The sequence below is a fragment of the Sceloporus occidentalis genome, unplaced genomic scaffold (genome assembly GCF_023333645.1).
Source record: "Sceloporus occidentalis isolate IW3139 unplaced genomic scaffold, rSceOcc1.0.p SCAF_5, whole genome shotgun sequence".
NCBI lineage: Eukaryota > Metazoa > Chordata > Lepidosauria > Squamata > Phrynosomatidae > Sceloporus > Sceloporus occidentalis.
The window spans coordinates 166,606,798-166,625,257 of record NW_028316985.1 but is presented as its reverse complement, the minus strand read 5'-3'; the positions used below and the strand labels follow the sequence as shown (position 1 = coordinate 166,625,257).

Here is an 18,460-nt window from a genome sequence, read left to right as displayed (position 1 = left end):
GTATGAGATCCAAGCTAGTTTACATTGTAGGGTAACAGAAAATACAACTAAAAAGAAGTTTAAAAAAATTAAATGGATAATCCTACTAAAAAATTAATTTGAACACCATATTACAACATGGTTGAAACATGATAAAAATGGAATTCCAACGCATTCATTAAAAACGCTTCTACAGAACCAAATAAAAACTGAAGCCGTTTCTCCATAAAAAAGTCTTTGCATGTTGGCAGAAAGAGACTAGAAAAGACAGGTTTATCCACCAGTGGCCTGAGCTGAGACAATTCCTCACCTCATCACTTCAGAATGAGATTTCCTTCTCCCAGCGAGGCCAATATCAGGATGTCAATCTCGGCACACAAAGCCTCCAAAGATATTGCTGTGTGAGTGTGCAGACAGACCAAAACCACAGGGAGCATGTTTTACATGATATTAACATGTGTCAGATGTATGATGAGTTCTCAGCCAAAATTGCTCTACAGTCTTCTACTTCAGTAATACAGGTTTATTAAAAAATGGACACCCAATAGTTTCTTCCTTAGTATAACAAACTGCAGGTGGGTTAGTTGCCTTTCAGATCACTGACATTTGTTATCTTCAGCAAACTTGAGTAAGAATAACACAGGGGCATTCATGTATTGCTAAATAAATGATTAATCCTAAAATATTTTCAGCGGCAATGGGACCTGCAAAGTAGGTACATAATGTGAAACTCGTATCAATGTCTGTGAAGTAGATGCTCTCTGACTTGGCCTTTTAAAAATATGTACATATTTAGTTTATGTACTTTAAAATTTACGCATATGAAAGGCATGTATAACTGGCTTGGCCTTGGCAGCACACACCTTGATACATGTGTGTGAGATAAAGAGAGAAAAGGAGGAGGCAGTGAATCCACGCCAAGGCTTAGTTTAAACTTTGACGTTAATCCCCAAAATATATTCAGCATGTTGGATAACACCGGACTAAAATTCAGAACAGATTCATCACCCCACTGACATGGAGGTCACCAGCTTGTGTGCTGTTGTGCTCACGACTGCAAAATATCTTTACTGCCCCTGATATTCTATAACCTCTTTAATTTTCCACTTTACTGAAATGTAAAATAGCAATCCTACATATCAGTCCATGAAATGACAGTATGCAAATGGATTTTGTAGCACCTTTGAGATGAACTGAAAGAAAGAAGCCCCAGACATTTGAAGAAGTAGACTTAAATCTACGAAAGCTCATGCTACCAGCTTTTCTTTCCGTTCATCTCAAAGGTGGAACAAGATGACTTTGCATACTGTTTTCTAGACTAACATGGATATTTCTTTGAATCTACCACCATTAAATGACAGTTGGCACTTCAATTATGCAGCCAATCAATTTGGTATTTGAAATATGCTATGGAGCTTCAAAGCTTCCATCTGCTTTTCCCAACTAGTTAATGATAACAGGCTTTTTCTTGATTGGTTCTTAGTCATCACTTCTATTTGTTTCTGCCTGTGTAAACAAGTTAATAGCTTGTAGCAGCCTGCAAAATTTAGTTTAGTTAGCCACTTTTTTGCAGGCATAACTGTTGCTCAATAAAATATGTTTTACTATACCAAAATGCAACACATGCCCACACCCATTTGACACTGAGGCTTTTTGGATGCTCCAGCTTTTAAGGGTTGGTTTAGTGATGTACATTCTCTTCCTATCACAACCTCCAGCACTGTAGGTAATGGAGCTTAAGCAGCCAATTTTCTTGTATTTCAGTATTGTATCACACAAATCTGGTTACTGTGAATGGTGATTGCCTTGAAACATGGATATTGATGGAATTCTCTGTTTGGCATTGAGCACTCCTCCTTAAATCTCTGACCAGTACATCCAAACATCATGGAGGATTGTCCTTCCATTTTGCTACGCAAGAGGCTATATTCATAATATTGGTCCTATGAAGGGTTGAGGTCTGCAGATTTTTTTTTTAAAAAGGTTGTTAAATCAAAGTTATGTGAGTATATCCATGTTCCACACAGCAATGCTGAACGTATTTCCCCTTATTTAATGTTACCAGTGTATAGGTGGGTAACTGAATGCACAGATAATACACTATATCAGGAGTGGCCCCATCCATTTCAGTGTTTTTCAGACATTTCATATCTGGAAAAAAACACTGCGATATGTACTTGTTTTGTTACCAAACCAAGAATGTATTGGTTTGGGGTAGACTGAATGTAGCAAAAGTAGTCCCCATTTCCTTCAACATCCTATGCTGCTAAGGCAGGGGTGGAAATCATAGTTTCCCCAAATATAGTTGGATTTCAAGTCTCAGCAACCCTAGCCAGCTCAGCTAATCATGAAAAATGGTAGAAGATGCAGTCTGAAGACAACAGCAAGCCATTTCCGCTGGCTACCATATGTACAAAAGAGAAAGATGGGGCAGCTGGTAGTCCCTGTGACTTTGGGGCTGTGAATTCCTTCCAGGCTGCAGCCCAACTTTATGAGAGCTAGCCAAGGTGCTGAACTTAATTAGCACCCCAAATAGCTCCTTCAAGGCTAAAGGCTAAGCAATGACTATCAGTCACAGTGGTGATACCATTCAACATGGAAGCCACTAGCCACCACTGTGACTGAGAGTGAGAATGACATTCTGCTCTTTGCCTCAAACAGAAAAATGTCTCAAGGTGGGCTTGTTGGTTTCTACTGATTTATCATCTCATATCCAATACTAATCCAAATCAATGACTCTTTTCTGCAGCTTTCACTCTTCCTCTCCACATCTCTTGACATGCATGCTCCCAGCGAAGGTGTCTATGGCATTGCTGATATACTGCAGACCAAACAGCAGTGCATTGTTTCCATCCTATGTAACCCATGATCCAGACTGTGTTTCTTCTCATTCCTTTGCTCTTCTTAGGACCACAAGAATGGCTGGATATGTTTTGAGTTGCAGTATTTTAATGCCAAATACAACTGCATCCATTGCAAGATTACCTGCTTGGTTATTTGTTAAAAGGTTTTGAAAAAGAGAAAATTAAACACACCATACTTCAGGGACCCAGAGACCAGGACAAGTCATTCCAGGTTAAATGAATAGTTCACAGAGCAGGTAGAGAACAGTCCTCCTTTCACAGTTGTGAGATTTTTGGTACTACAAGACCTCAAGAATAGAGAAATAGAGAAAACGTCCTGTATGGAATGTTGAAAGATATGAAATAGTACCATCTAGTGGCACACTGGATTACACTATTCTACACTTGATTCCCCTGTTATGTCCAGTATCCAGAAGGGAGCCTTTTTATTCTAAATATATTTGCTGTGGTAAAGCTGCCTTGGGTCCTGTGCAAAGAAAAAGGAAGGATAAAAATTAAATAAAGAAAGGGGGGAGGGGGGAGAGATGGACAAAACAGTAGGAAAACCCAAAAGGGCTAGAAATCTCACGGCCAGCTCTCCTCCTTAATTAGAAATAGCTTAATTTTTCATTATATTTGACCTTTATTTGATCTTCGTATACAGGCTACATGCCCATGAAAACAAATACCGCTTCCAGTGGGATTTAAAGAGTATATTACGTTTTTTGCTTATTTTACAATTTTGCTTACAACACAACTTCTACAATACAAAAACAACAGTGCGCTTACTGTGCAACTAACTGTATGAGCTTGGAAGATGTCATAAAGAAAATGATGCATACAGAACACTGGAGAGAAAAGATTCTTGGGTTCCAAATTTGGATTCCAGACTGTTGCCTTCATGTTTGTTCCCTGAGATGTTCAGTGGAGCCAAGAGACAGGGAGTGTAAAGAGAGCAAAATGTAAGTTGAAGTCTGGCTGTCTCATATTAGCTGAGACAAAGGCTGGATATATACAGTAATTGCAAAAACTGCTTTGCCTGTTCAGTGTAAATTATTTTAAACCTAGAACAGAACAAGAGACAGAACAACCCACTCTGAAATAAGAAAGCACAACAGCTTGTGTTATTGGACAAAATACCTCCTCTTATGACTATATAGCAGGTACTTTATTTATTATATATATATATATATATATATATATATATATATATATGGATTCCTATACTGTTTTGCCTCATCATTTTATTAGAGCAAATAAGGGCTTAAGCCATTCTGCAGCCAAAGATAGATTGGTTCATTCTGAGTTCTGTTAAAGAAATTTGGCACAATGCTCTTCTGTAATGATGCTAAGGAATGTCTATGTGTGTGCAAGTGCGCCTTCAGCTCACCTGTCAACTTATGCAGACCCAATGAATTTCCTAGGGTTACCTTAGGCAAGGGACACATAGAAGTGAAATATAACCTACAGCACCCAATATTTGTTGGTAGTCTCCCATCCAAATACTAATCAGAGCTGACCTTATGTTGCCTTAACTGCAGTAGAACGTATTTGTATGTGAATACTTAAGCTCACAGGCTGTACTCCTTAATATGGTTATTTAGAAATAATGAGATCAACCAAGTTCCACATAAATGTGTTTAGGATCTGGGGGCCAATTTTCTGCCATTCAAGATGTGATCTCTTTTTCCCTTGTACCAAAGAACAGCTTCCCAAACTGCTTTTGAAATTGCTTTAGTGTACTCTGGATCTGTAACTGCAGAGACCACTTACAAGTGGGAAAGACTACAGATAAGTGGCATAGTATATTCTTTGCATGTAGAAAAGTCCATTTTATGCCTTGGCATCTTCAGCTAACAGAATCAGACAGACCATTGCAAGAGCTACAGCCAATCAAAATATACAATATTGGGCTAGATGGATATTAAATGTCAGACTCAATATAAGGCAGACTCATATAGTCAGTTTTAGCAGTTTTGAATATACATCAGGACATATACTGTGCACTGGCAAAAGGATTGTGTACTGAGAACAGCCAAACTAGACGTAAAGAGTGACATATATTCCCCTTCACACAGTAGTATTTCCTCAGAGATGTACTGTATGTGTGCTGTATTAAGTAGATACATTTCACCATTTAGGGAGTATCTCTACAAAAAGAGATGAAAAACATAGTCTTATTATGCTTGATCTTCAGGGTTTTTTTTATGTAGTGGATCCTATGATTTAACAGTCCCCCCCCCCCCCTTTTCAGAAAGAAATAAGTGAGAAAGAATCAGAATGAGCAAAGACTCTAGACAATGTTTAGTCACCTCACGCAGCATGGTTAATGGATATTAGTAAGGAATTGTGGAAGTTGCATTCCAAAAAATATGGTTGAGCAAAGGTTACCCATCCTGAGTTTAAAGATTGCAAAAGAAGGCACAAAATGAAGCTATCAAAGGATGTGTGTTATTCTACCAAGCATTTTATGAATTTTATTTTCGCCATCTTAGGCTGGTGAGGGAGGATTTGCCTTGATTATTCTCCACCTTTAAACTATCCCAAATTGGCAGGACAGTCTTGATTAATCCTCTGTCATTTCTTTTCAAGTGTCCCATTTTCTCTTCTCATCCTCCTTTCCCCCTTTGCCCATGGCTTACTCCAAATGTTGCAAACTGTCTGAAGTGCCTTAGTAGTTTGCACTCAACTGAGCAGGGAGGAGAGGAGAACAGGGCAGAAGCTTGCTTTTCCTAATAGGCCAAGCAAAAGTAAATTGCTGCAGCCTCTCCTAGGCTGCATCTGCACTGCAGAAACAATCCAATTTCACACCAATTTAACTGCCATGGCTTCATGCTATGGAATTCTGGGAGTTTTGTGAGATGTTTAGCCTTCTCTGTCAGAGTGCTCTAATGCCAGAACAAATGACAATTCCCAGGATTCCACACCATTGAGCCAAAGCAGTTAAAGTGTTGTCAAATTGGATTATTTCTGCAGTGTGGGTGCAGCCCTGAATTGTATTTCTTCCACTTTAATAACTTTTGCCATCTTTACCACACATGTCCCAGTTTTCATCAAAGAATCTGAAGGATACATCCAACTTTCATGCTATGGTGACAGCCAGGTTGGAGTACTGTGTTCTTTGAGGGGCCAGCTTTACAGGTGATTCAGAAATTGCTCATTTGACATTGATACTTCATCAGCAGTTTGGCTGCCGGTACTTATGAGACAATTTGAAGTACTGATTTTCTGGTTAAAAAATTAAAATTACTTTGGACCAGTTATTTGAAGGGCGATCTTTTCCTGCACAAGCCTGTTTGCACTCTGTCATCAGTGGAAACTCTTTTCACTTTCCTATCACCAACAGCAGTTAGGCTGCTAAGTACAAGGGAGAAGGGCCTTTTCTTCTGGAGTCAGTCTTTCCTTAAGTAGTTCAGATATTCTCTATCTACACGGATTTTCCCATCATGCTGGGGCTGCTGGTTTTATTTGTAGGTTCTCTTTCTTACTGAATTTGTATTGAATGTTGAATTATTGGATTTGTATTGGATTTGTTTTGTATGTTGTGTTACCTTTTATGATGCCTTCAGAGTTTTAATTTTAAAAGTAGCCTAAAAATAATTTTCAATAAATAAAACACATTTTATTGATTTTCCCACTGTGTACAGTTTTATCTGGTGCTGTTTTATGGCACGTTATGGGTTCATTTGATATGTTTCTTTTAATATTTTCATTTGTAAGTCACTTTGCATGGACGTTCCGTATAACACAAGCAGGAATCATGTGGCCTTCTAGAGGCTGGGCTGCAATTCCCATCAGCCCTAGCCGGCAAAGTCAAGGGTGAAATATGCTGGGAGCTGCATATTCAGCATCTGTAGAAAGCATATCCAACCTCTGTAGGTGTGTAAAAAGAAATGGAGAGAGAAGTGCAAACATACTCTCAAAAATAATATCTTGCGTTCATGGGTCTGACTCATATTTTCCTCTGTGCTACCAGTAGTACAGCCCCCTCTGATGAAATGCTGCTGTTTCCTGTTACACCAAGAATAACTGGAAAGAAAATAGGACAGCCTTAAGATGAATATCAATTTCAAAGCCCAACCTGAGCCTCAGCTGAACCCGTATGAGAAAACAACTTACTTTGTTAGCAGACACTCTCCACATCCTAAGACAGTGTGCCACATTAAAGGTAAAGATAAAAGCAGGAGGTCGATACATACAATTATTTCCTTTGGTCTTGGGTTCTGGAGCAGAAGTTGTACATTTCATGCAACTTTTTGTAGTTCAACATGCATATAGCATTGCAGAAGGTAAAGGTACCACAATTGGGTTTGCAGTTGCACAGCTGATATACTTCAAAATATAATAATGACAATCCATTTGCTGCTCCTGGGAAGCACATCATGCTTAGGGTTGCCAGAATGAGAACTGGAAAGAGCTCATATACCATTAATGGTTGTGTAGAAGAGGGGATTTCAGCAGGGGGGGGGGGCTTGTTACCAGGTAAAATTCCCTCTCCTACACAAACATGAAAAGTGGAGAAGTCTCCAGTTTTCATTCTGGCAACTTAAATCTTTCTCAAATCACATGGCTGGGACAAAGTAAAAACAGAGAGGAAGTTAAAATAAGGAAAGGCCAATCCAGCTAGGGATGGCTAAATAAATAACCGAGTAAGGAACCAAGACCTTGTTCAATAAATGCATGTATTTTTACACGCATTATGAATGGAGAACATTGATGACACCTGGCTGAAAGAGACTACACGTGAAAGGGATCTGGGAGTCCAAGTAGACCACAAGTTGAACATGAGTTAACAGTATGCTGCAGCAGCTAACAAGGTCAATGCATCAATAGACGTATAGTGTCTAGATCAAGGGAAGTAATAGTGCCACTCTATTCTGCTTTGGTCAGGCCCCACCTGGAATATTGTTTCTAGTTCTGGACACCACAATTCAAAAAGGATTTTGAGAAACTGGAGGGTGACTAAATGGTGAAGGGTCTGGAAACCATACCCTATGAGGAACAACTTAGGGAGCTGGGGATGTTTAGCCTGGAGAAGAGAAGGTTAAGAGGTGATATGAAACAGAGGCTGCATGGACATCTGTCAGGGATGCTTTGATTTAGATTTCCTTCATGGCAGGGGGTTGGACTGGATGGCCCTTGCAGTCTCTTCCAACTCTCTGATTCTATGATTCTAAGAATGAATGGCATGAGCACCGTGCCTCTATTAAAACAAAAAGGGACTTGAGCCAACGCATTTTTAGCCATATGTGGCCATTCAGTCCAACCCTCTGCCATGCAGGAACTCTCAATCAAAGCATCCCCAACAGATGGCCATCCAGCCTCTGTTTAAAGACTTCCAAGGAAGGAGACTCAACCACTCTCCGAGGAAGTGTGTTCCACTGTCAAATAGCCCTTACTGTCAGGAAGTTCCTCCTAATGTTGAAGTGGAATCTCTTTTCCTGTAACTTGTATCCATTGTTCCGGGTTCTGTTCTCTGGTGCAGCAGAAAACAAGCTTGTTCCTCTTCAATATGACACCTGTTCAAGTATTTAAACAGGGCTTTCATATCACCTCTTCTCCAGGCTAAACATCCCCAGCTTCCTAAGTCGTTCCTCATAGGACATGGTTTCATCACATGTTGGTTCACAAACTCATCTGAATCACTTGTGACTCTCAAGCCTTGTGAGATTTTTTCCCATGGAACAACATTGTGATTGAATAGTCAAGAGATGAAGTGAACATTCTGTCTATAGGATTAATCTGTGATAGCTCACATGTATATGATCACACATGATCACATGATTTAGAATCATGTGATGAACAGAGTGGACTCTTGTCCCAAACATTTCACGATCAACATGCTTCATGAATCAAGATGTGTTTCAGCACCCATGTTGGCATGGTACTATTTTGACAAACCCAACACAACTAAGAAGATATTAGAAGGACACTTTTTTTCTCTTTTCTCTTTTTTGCTCAGGGTTAAATGATACACCAGTCTGTGTTGTAAAAGACCGAGGATTCAATGAAGGACACTTCATCTTACCAAGCTCAGCATTCAATCAGTTATATAGGCACACAGGAACAGCTGGTAATACTTCTCTTCCTAGCACTACTCTGCCTAACCTGGGGCAAAACCTACCCAAGCTGAAAACTGAACGTAAGTAATCATAGCTGTTGTTACATTGAGTACGACTCCTCTGTTTCCAAATCACAATTGGACTTTTGTGTACTTTTATGAGAAGTAGATAAAATGTTCACCAATAATTACATTATTACTTCCAACTGCTGATATCTTTACACTTGCTTTTAAATTCTTGTCTCTCCATTGCTTTAGAGAGATCGGTGGCTAGGAGCCATAGGGACAAATTGTACCCTGCTGTCTCTGGATAGTCGGTAACAAGAGGGACAAAGGGAGCCAAGAAGTTTGTAGAGACATATAGATAATATTTATTATGATCACAGACCAGCATAAAGTTTATAGAGAGAGTGTAGCAAAGAGCTATCTTGGCAGTCCTACCATGTAACTAAACTAAATTCAAAGTAGATTTGCCATCCAAAGTACTTCCTTTTGAGAATTTTCAGATTTTCAGTCAATAAAGATACAGGATTGTGCATTGTTTGTACAAAAATATTTATATATCAATGTAATATCCCACACTTGAACTGAGGGTACCCACTGTACACTAAACACCGCACTGAATTAGTGTTTTTCAAATGGTCTCATCAACCTTTAATCCATTATTACTCTATTAATTAAATCTCATATCCTATTATATTCTAGAGCTAAATGAACTCTCAAGAAGATTAATAAACACCCCACTGTTAAAGAAAAAGGTAATCTGTTATGTGATCAGTTATAAATTAAACAATCAAGACTTCTTGTGTTCTAGATATCTGCGCTAAACCACTATACCAGCGTGCATGTATGAAACATCTGTATTCTTATACATTTAATATGAATTTTAAGCAATTAATGCCTCATATTTGAATATGAAGTAGGGTTTTTTTTTTTTTTTAGACTTGCAGATTAGGTGCAAAAATGTACCTCTCACCCCACTGCAACTACTTCAATTTAAATCCATATGTTGTTTGGTCTGGTCGTAATGCTGGGCTTTTTTGGTTGTTGTCAAATCACCTCTCGCTACAACCAGCAATACCAAAAAAGGGTGAGATCTTTGATATTTATAATCTGAATATCTGCTTCAATGTATTATAAGTATTGCAAGGTATACAAAATAACCACATATCAAACAAAAATAAAATGTTTACAAGCATGGTAGACTTCCATATACTTCTTCATTAGAATTCTTCTCTGTTGTCATCAGGATGACCCTGTGAGGAGATATCTAACAGAACGTCCACAGAGTACGACCATCCAGGATCACCATCTTTCATCTGGCCAAGCAATGCGATACAGACCAGAAATCACAGAGAATATTAATTATGCTCCAACCTACTTGGAAAATGAAATAAAAGTAAGATAAAATCATGAATGGTTATTACATATCATATTCTCCCATCTTATAGGTGCAAAGTAATTCACATTAAAAGCTCTAGGATTTACCTCTAAGAAAACATATATAGATGGCACAGTCAATCTGAAACCAAACAATCTGTTTAAACTGTGGGGGAAATGGCTCACAGGAAAAATGGCAATAATAACCCCATAAACAGAGGGAACCATTTTAGAAATGTTGACGGTCCAAGCTTTTGAGCTTTATGGAACTCATTATCATGCCAAATAATTATTCAGAACATTTCAAAAGCAGAATAAATTCTTACATTTCCATTTCAAGTCTCAGGATAAATTTGGTTCTTACGTTACAGAATGGAGGAATGCTGAAACAGTGAAATAAATCCTAATTCAACGTTGTAGGTTTCAGAGAGCGGTCTTGAATAATCTCATTAATTCCTGAATTGTTTTGTATTGCCACAATCCAAATGGAATTTTACATTAAATCTGCAGATAGCAGTTGAGATTAGTAGTATCCAAAACAATTTTGGACATGGCATCCTCTCCTGCAACTTGTGAGAAACAAACAACAACCCTGCAGTACTTCTCCATCTCCAACAGAACAGTTAAGAACCTAGTTTTCATAAACATGGTCTGAGGATAGACAGAGGATTAGAATCCCAAGAAATTTCTAGATGGAAGTAAAGGACTTTTTTTAAAAATTCAAGGCTTGATCCCAGTTAATAACGATAGATAAATTATGGTAATGGCTTAACAAGCTGGGATGGACAGAGAAAAGTGCACCAAAATTATCTTTGGGCTACAGCAACTCCCAGGTTTTGGAGCTGTTTAATTCAGAAAAAGAAAAAAAGCATGTGACCATGGGAAACATAATAGAAATGGCACATGCTATTGTCATATACTGTATTGATATTCTTCAATATGTGACAATAACAGCAAGAATATTGCTTGCTCAAACTTTGAAACTGACTGAAGCACCAGTAATGGAAAATGGATTCTTAGGTTTGCTGAGTTAGCCCAAATGACCAAATTAATGTGAGTTCTAAAGGAAAAGTCAACTGAAGACTTTTTGAAAGATTGGAAACTATTTATGGACTTCTGCAGGAATAAGAAATCTAATGATGTACAATCTGTGGCCATGGTTATTGGTAATTTTAGCAAAATTATTTAGTTGGATCTGCTATTGTTGTTGCGGTTGTGTGTCTTCCAATCAGTTCTGACTTATAGTGACCCTAAAGCAAACCTATCATGGGGTTTTCTTGGCAAGATTTGTTCAGAGGAGGTTTGCCATTGCCTCCCCATGAGGCTGAAAGCATGTTGTAATGGTAGAACAGTATTTTCCCCCATTTTTAAATGTTTCTTTTCATTAGTCAGGACTGCAGGGGTCAGAGTCCTACTGTGTATTAGCTGTATGTCTCCTCCTCCCCCCCTTTGTCTTCCTCTTTTCACCTCCTAATTCTTTATACTTGATTATAAATTGGATTGTTCATGCTAAATATTAATAAATAATAATAATCATTTTTATTTCTATCTTCCCGCCTCTCCCGGTGGATTGAAGCGGGATCACAACAAGGTTAAATTACAATTACAATATTGCAGCATTAGCTACTGCACCATTAAAACCACAGTTAAAAGAATAAAAGTGTAAGAACATAAAAACATAAAAACCTGAAAACATTAATAATCTCAAAAAGGAAAGAAAAAAATATATGGTAAGATTACATATCCATACTGTACTAGAATAGGCAGGACTTTGCTCGGAATCAACAAAACTCTTTTTATGTTATTCCTGTATGCCTAGTTGTAAAATGTGTTTACTGAAATATTCATCAGACCTAGATATCAGGATACAGATTTTCTTCCTGTTATGCTATTTGCAATAGAAATATTGGCTGACTGCCAGACTCATTCCTATTGTTAGCATCTTGCTAGTTGGAGGAACGTTTAAACATATGACATTACTGAATATTTAGAGGGGATCCCGAAGTCTCCTGAACTTTTAGAGCATGCCTCTGAACTGAAATTAGATGCATAATTCCAGCAAAAAAACTCTCCTGAAGAACAAGGAGACAGAGGGAGTTTAACAGTCCTTCAGTAGTTCATGGAACAGCTAGGAACTTCTACATCAAATGCCTTCTGCACATATAGCTTAAATGTTTTCTTTTAACCCAGGGGACCGGGGGCGGGGGTGTGTCACAGTTTTGGACAAGTTATATTCCCTGTGCTTCCATTTTTGCATGACATCATCAAAATCTGTGGAAGATGAATGGCATGCAAATGAATCTTGTCTCCTCCTTGCATATAAATACAGAAAACAACTTTGTTTTCCTTGAATTCTAATCTACCAGCTCATATCCAGCATCTGGAATCATATGAAAACTGAAATATTTGTACCAGAATATATCAGACAGGCTAAACATTATGCATCGTATAAAACAATGCCCAACTCTATGCATGAGAATGTATGGTAAATCCCCCCAACACATACAACAAAAAGTAGTGTTTTTTCCCTGGAAATATGTCCATCTTTTTGATTATATTTTACCTAATGCTATCAACTATGGGCCTAAATTAAACTGAAGCTTTAAAATGAATAAACAGATTTGAAAAATAAAGCTAGCAATTCTGTTGGAATGCCTATTTTTTAACAATTCTGCCTTTCGTCTAGATACTTGAAAAGCTTCGTGATATTTTACAGACAGACTCCCTTGCAGAGATTCAAAATTGGTTTGCAAGAGCAAGTATAAGAGGTAAGAAGAGAAATATAATAATTGCACACAAGTAGAACATTAACCACTTTTTATTACACTATGTGAGGTTTTTAAAGTATCTTTTAAAACAGAAATTTTTCAAGATGCACACAAAGTTAGATTAATTCCTTCTAATTACAAATGCTAATGGCTGAATGTATGTCAGTTGGGATAATTCTGTCCCTCAGGTCCAAAACACACCACAATAATAATTCACTTTGAGACCGCTTTAACTGCCCTGGCTCAGTGCTAGGGAAGCCTGGGAATTGTAGTTTATTGTGACACCAGAGCTCTCTGATAGAGATGGCTAAATATCTCACAAAATTACAGTTCCCAGAATTCCCTAACACTGAGCCAGGGCAGTTAAAGCAGTCTCAAACTGGATTATTTCTGCGGTGTGTTTTGGACCTCAGTCTTGTGATACTTCATTTAACATAGGGTTTTATATTTAGAAAGAACCAGACTGATTTAGATAAGTATTAAGGCAAAAATGAACTGAATAGAAAGCTCTGGAAATCATTTTCTTTCTTTCAGAATGGAGAAGTACTCCCAGCCTCATCTCCTTGTTAATATTACAGATTTATATTTCAAAATGTGATTTCTAGTAAGACGTGTTTAACCTGAGGTAATGAACCATTTCTACAATCAGGGCCAGTAGTGTGCTCACCAAATTTAAGCCAATGTTTTCTCATTCTGGAATTACAGTCAGCCCTCCATATCCAGAGATTTTTTTTATCCATGTATTCAAACACCAATTGGCTTGAAAATATTTTAAAAATACATTCATTCCAAAAAGCAAACCTTGATTTTACTATCTTATATAAGGGACACCATTTTACTATGCCACTGTATTTAATGGGACTTGAGCATCCACAGATTTTGGTATCCATGGGGGGTCCTGGAACCAAACTCCACCAGATACCAAGGGCCCAGTGCAGTTTGTCTGTGGGGTAGGCTTGTGCAGAACATGCTCTCCCATTGAAAAAGGATCAGGATTTTCCCCTCTATTCACACAAGAATGTGCTGGATATCAAAGTTCTTAATACAGTGGGCCCTTTGTATATGTGGGGGATCCATTCCAGACCCTCCTCCACGAATGGGAAAAACTGTGGGACCTCAATTCCCATTGATTTCAATGATGGTGCACCCCTGCCTGCTGCCTCTGCACACATGCCGCCTCCACACATGCCATTTTGTCCCCACGGGCTTGCCATCTGAGTGAGCTTAAGTCCACGTACGGCAAACCTTCATATGGGGCGAGCGGACTGTAAGATGCCACACTAATATTCTAGCAGTTTAGTATCCCTTATCCAAAATCCTTGGGACCATATTACACGTGGTTTTTTTTAAAGAATACCTATATTTGCATATACAGTGCACTCTTTTCTTATGCGAGGGATCCGTTCTGGACTCCCCCATGTAAAGGAAAAAAAAGTATGCTGGAGCCCCATTAGAAGTAATGAGGCTTGTGCCCGCGACACGCCCCATTACTTCTTCTGGGCATGCCAAGGCTTCTTCTAGCGCAAGCTTCCAGCGTATGCTGGAAGCCACGTATGGCACGCCCACGTATAACATGGGCACATTGTACATAATCAGTCATAATGAGGCTGAAAAGGGACCGAGGATCTGTGAAATGGCAGGTTTCACAGATCCTCACATGTCTCTCCAGCCTCAGAAATACAGTACAAGTACATACTATGCTACTTGTGTTGTAGCTCAAGAAGTTTTAGATTTTGGAGTACTTTGGATTTCAGAATTCCAAATAAGGAATACTCATCCTGTACCTATTTCAACTGCAAAGTGTCTCTTTGAAACTCTACTTTCTTGATGTTTCAGAGAAAGAGTTTGTGTCTAACTTCATACGCTCTGATGTGACCAGCCGTGATCTGCTGAATTATCAGCAAAAGGTACAGACGGGAAATGAAGCAAAGAATCTGAATTTGCAGACTCTGCTGAAGTCTCGAAAGGGAATTCAGAAAACACCACCAGATGAAAGCAACCAGATCAGGTAAATTCAGAGGAATTGCTGTAGAAAATGGAGCTACATGGAAAGCCATCATACCCTAGTCATGTATATGCCTTGAGCACTTATTACTTGGATGGCAAACCTTTGTCTCTTTAGATGTCTTCGACTATTACTGCTACAGTCCTTTATCACTGGCCATGCTTGATGAGAACTATAAATGAAAATTTTTCAGTGGCCAAAAGTTGCAACTGCTCAGCCACTACATCATACTAGTTTATTTAAAGCTCATTACAGACCACACCATCTGAGAAGGAACACCCTGGGCTTAAAGGATTATGCACAATGTTTTTGCTCATTATTTTGATAACTGTAATCCAATTTCACTTGACAAGCGAAGTGGTAACTTCCATAATTTATTTTTCCAGAAGCAAAATTTAAAAATAATGGGTTACAAGTAATGAAGGTGCCAGCAACAAGTTACTTGGGGTGGGGTGTGGAACAGGAATGGAATGAAGTAACATTCCAACAGCAAAGTAATGTGAGTGAATGAAGTCACAACTAACAGTTTCTAGTCATTATTTACAGTTGCATCTAAGGGTAGTTAAAGCATTTTAGAGGACTTTTAATATCTATTTTTTCAAATAATGAGCCATTACTTTTAAAATCTATTTTTCAAGTAATGAGCCATTACAAATTTTATTCAAAAAGTAATGAGAAACCAAGAAGTGACATAAAAAGCAATGTGTTGTCTCTCCCAATGCTGAATTAGTTCCCAAATTGTATGCAGTGGTCCCCAAACTGTGCCCTTTAAGAGATTTTGGACTTGAGCTCCCAGATGTCCATAATCCCTTAAAGAACACAGTTTGGGGACCATTGCATGAGTAATGCAAACAAATTATTTTTAAAGCATACAGGTAGTTTTCTTTCCAGGAATGTGTCTGCAAAAGCAAAAACAAGCAAGCAAAATAAAACCCCAAAAATCTGCCAGTGTAATTTCTAAAGGTATTTCTATCCTTGTCTTCCCCTTCTCTGGTTTGTTTCTCTACTCTTCCTTTTTCCCAGCACATTTCTGGTTGGGAAATAAGCCAAGGGCAAGTCCTAGGAGTTTATCAGACAAGGGAAATTGGAAGTATAATCCAATGGCAATCCAAATGCAATCATTGGGTTTAATGTTACTGCATGATAGACTACCATACACAATTTCGGGCAATGTGAAGTCAGTCTGAATGCAATCATGTGGTTTCACGTTATTGTGTGATAGACTACCACACGCAATTTCGGGCAATGGCAAGTTATTTTCGGGCAATGGCAAGTCAGTTCGAACGCAATTCGAATTCACATAAATTCTCTGAACTAGCGAATTCACATGAATGCGTTCTGGCCCCACTTTCTTTTCATTCGAAATTAAGAGAAATTCCTCCTGTGTGATAAACTCCCTAGATTTAAGCCATAGTTCAAATAAACCAGTTTAAACAACAAACAAGCCATGAGTTGAATTTAGCAGCCAGCATTTTTCACTACTGACTATTCTGGCTAGGGCTGCTGGGGTTTTCAATCCAACCTCTCGAGGGCCACTTTGCCCACTGTGGTTTAGGCAGTAGTTTGCACCTTGTTAATAAATTGAAGCTCGTTACTGGAGGTAGGAAACCAACCAGATGTCAACAAACCACACCATGGTTTCTTGTAACAAACAGTATGACATCCCAGTTTGTTGTAACATATAGTATGCCCCTTTCACTCATTATTTTCTGTGGTGAAAATTTTGTCTCACCCTTTTCTAATCAAGTAGTATATGCCTTATATTTAGGTGCATTTAGACTGCAAAAATATATTTTTCCTCCTTAGGCCTGTAAGTCAAGCATCAACAGCTAGTAAAAGATCAAGAGTAGGTAAGTGTTGGACATTTAAACCCCAAGAAAAATGACATGGAGACCTCCCAGAACCTGCCACTTGATAAGCTATATAATAGCTTTCATGGCAGGACAATGAGGATAGCTCCTCAGCTGCATGGGGCTTTTTTGTTTGCGAGGAGGGTGGGTATTCCAGCTCAAGACTCTCAGTATATTCTATAACTTAGATTTACAAAATCTCTTTCAGGAAAGGACAGAAATCGTTCAGTCTCAAGAGAGAAAATCAAAATCCCAACTTCAGATAATCTACCATTAGAGAATTCTCACACCAGAAATGGAACTCACGAAAGCCTAGCACAGGCTCCTGCATCATCACAAACCAGCACTCATTTGCTGTATAGGAAGTCTCGCTCCAAGCGGCACTACTTTCATCGAAAGGAAGATGCTCAGATTTAGGACCTCTGAAAAGAAGTGTGACATTTTCTCCATACACAATATGCATTGTAAAGTTATCTTAACTAGGCTCACACTTTCAAGCTTCCATTAAAAAAAAAAAAAGCTGTTACCTAAGATGTTTTACTTAAATGCACACACAGACTTGCATCGGAAATCTTAATTGACAGTATGCTAAAATGGTAAACAAATAAAAATATTTTTTTCCTCTTATAAAGGAGTCAATGATATATGCCCTATTCTAGATACGGGGATAAATCATGGACATTTCCATCCTTTCAGGCAAAAGTAAACCATCCTTCATAACATTCAGGGTTTTGAGTATATTTCACAATTAATGCAGCATACGTAGATTCAGTTTTTTAAAAACTTAAAACTAACACATTTTTTTAAAAAATGAAAATCTACAGCAGTTATAGAAATCATGCAATATTTTAGACATTGTTGGTCTGTAACTACCATCACTGACCCTCTGAAATTTATAGGTTTGCTAACACCTCAGCCATTTCAGCGAGTTTAACATAGGTTTTCAAAGTTCACCAGAGCCAAACCAATAGTTCTCTCACAATTCATCCTTTTCACTGACCAGAAAAGTACTATTAAGAACAATTAACTCTACTCCACCCATATAAAGTATCAAGATCTATTTTATTTAAAAATGCTATCAGTATTCATTCCACAAAATGCAGCCCAGTATATACAAAACTAATGGTGGACCAATTTATTCATGGAAATGAAAAACCAGCCAACAAAGAAAAATACCCTCATACTCAAGACTGCACAGACATCTGTAAGAATAAAGTAAGTCTTGATACTTCATACTAGTGGAGTACAGTTAATTGCTCTTAACAGTACTTTTCTGGTCTGTGAAAGGATTGGATTGTGAGAGAACTATTGTTGGTACCCAATACTACACAGAAATCTTACAAGATATGCATGTGCACACATACTGCATTAATAGTGCATTTCCAAAGTAATTTATTTATATTTTCGTTTCAACAAATCTGTTTTTGCATCCAAAGACAACCATGCACTAATGGAGAAATATTTACATGCCTGTGATAAGCACAATTATCCATTCCTCATTCTAGTTTCAGCTCCTCGTGTTACACAAATAACCACACTGGATTGTCTGCCAACTTTCAGAAGCAGCTATGAGT

General features: G+C 38.2%; 1 protein-coding gene across 1 annotated transcript; it reads left to right on the top strand.

Moving 5' to 3' along the window:
* Positions 1-6,727: 6,727 nt before the first annotated feature.
* On the top strand, positions 6,728-17,396 carry CUNH4orf17 (chromosome unknown C4orf17 homolog). The gene is made up of 8 exons (XM_089527093.1): positions 6,728-6,990; positions 8,785-8,964; positions 9,589-9,641; positions 10,133-10,282; positions 12,950-13,031; positions 14,868-15,039; positions 16,843-16,886; positions 17,095-17,396. Exons 1-8 carry the CDS (start codon positions 6,879-6,881, stop codon positions 17,301-17,303), a joined length of 1,002 nt encoding a protein of 333 aa, XP_089383219.1. The 5' UTR covers positions 6,728-6,878; the 3' UTR covers positions 17,304-17,396.
* Positions 17,397-18,460: the final 1,064 nt, after the last annotated feature.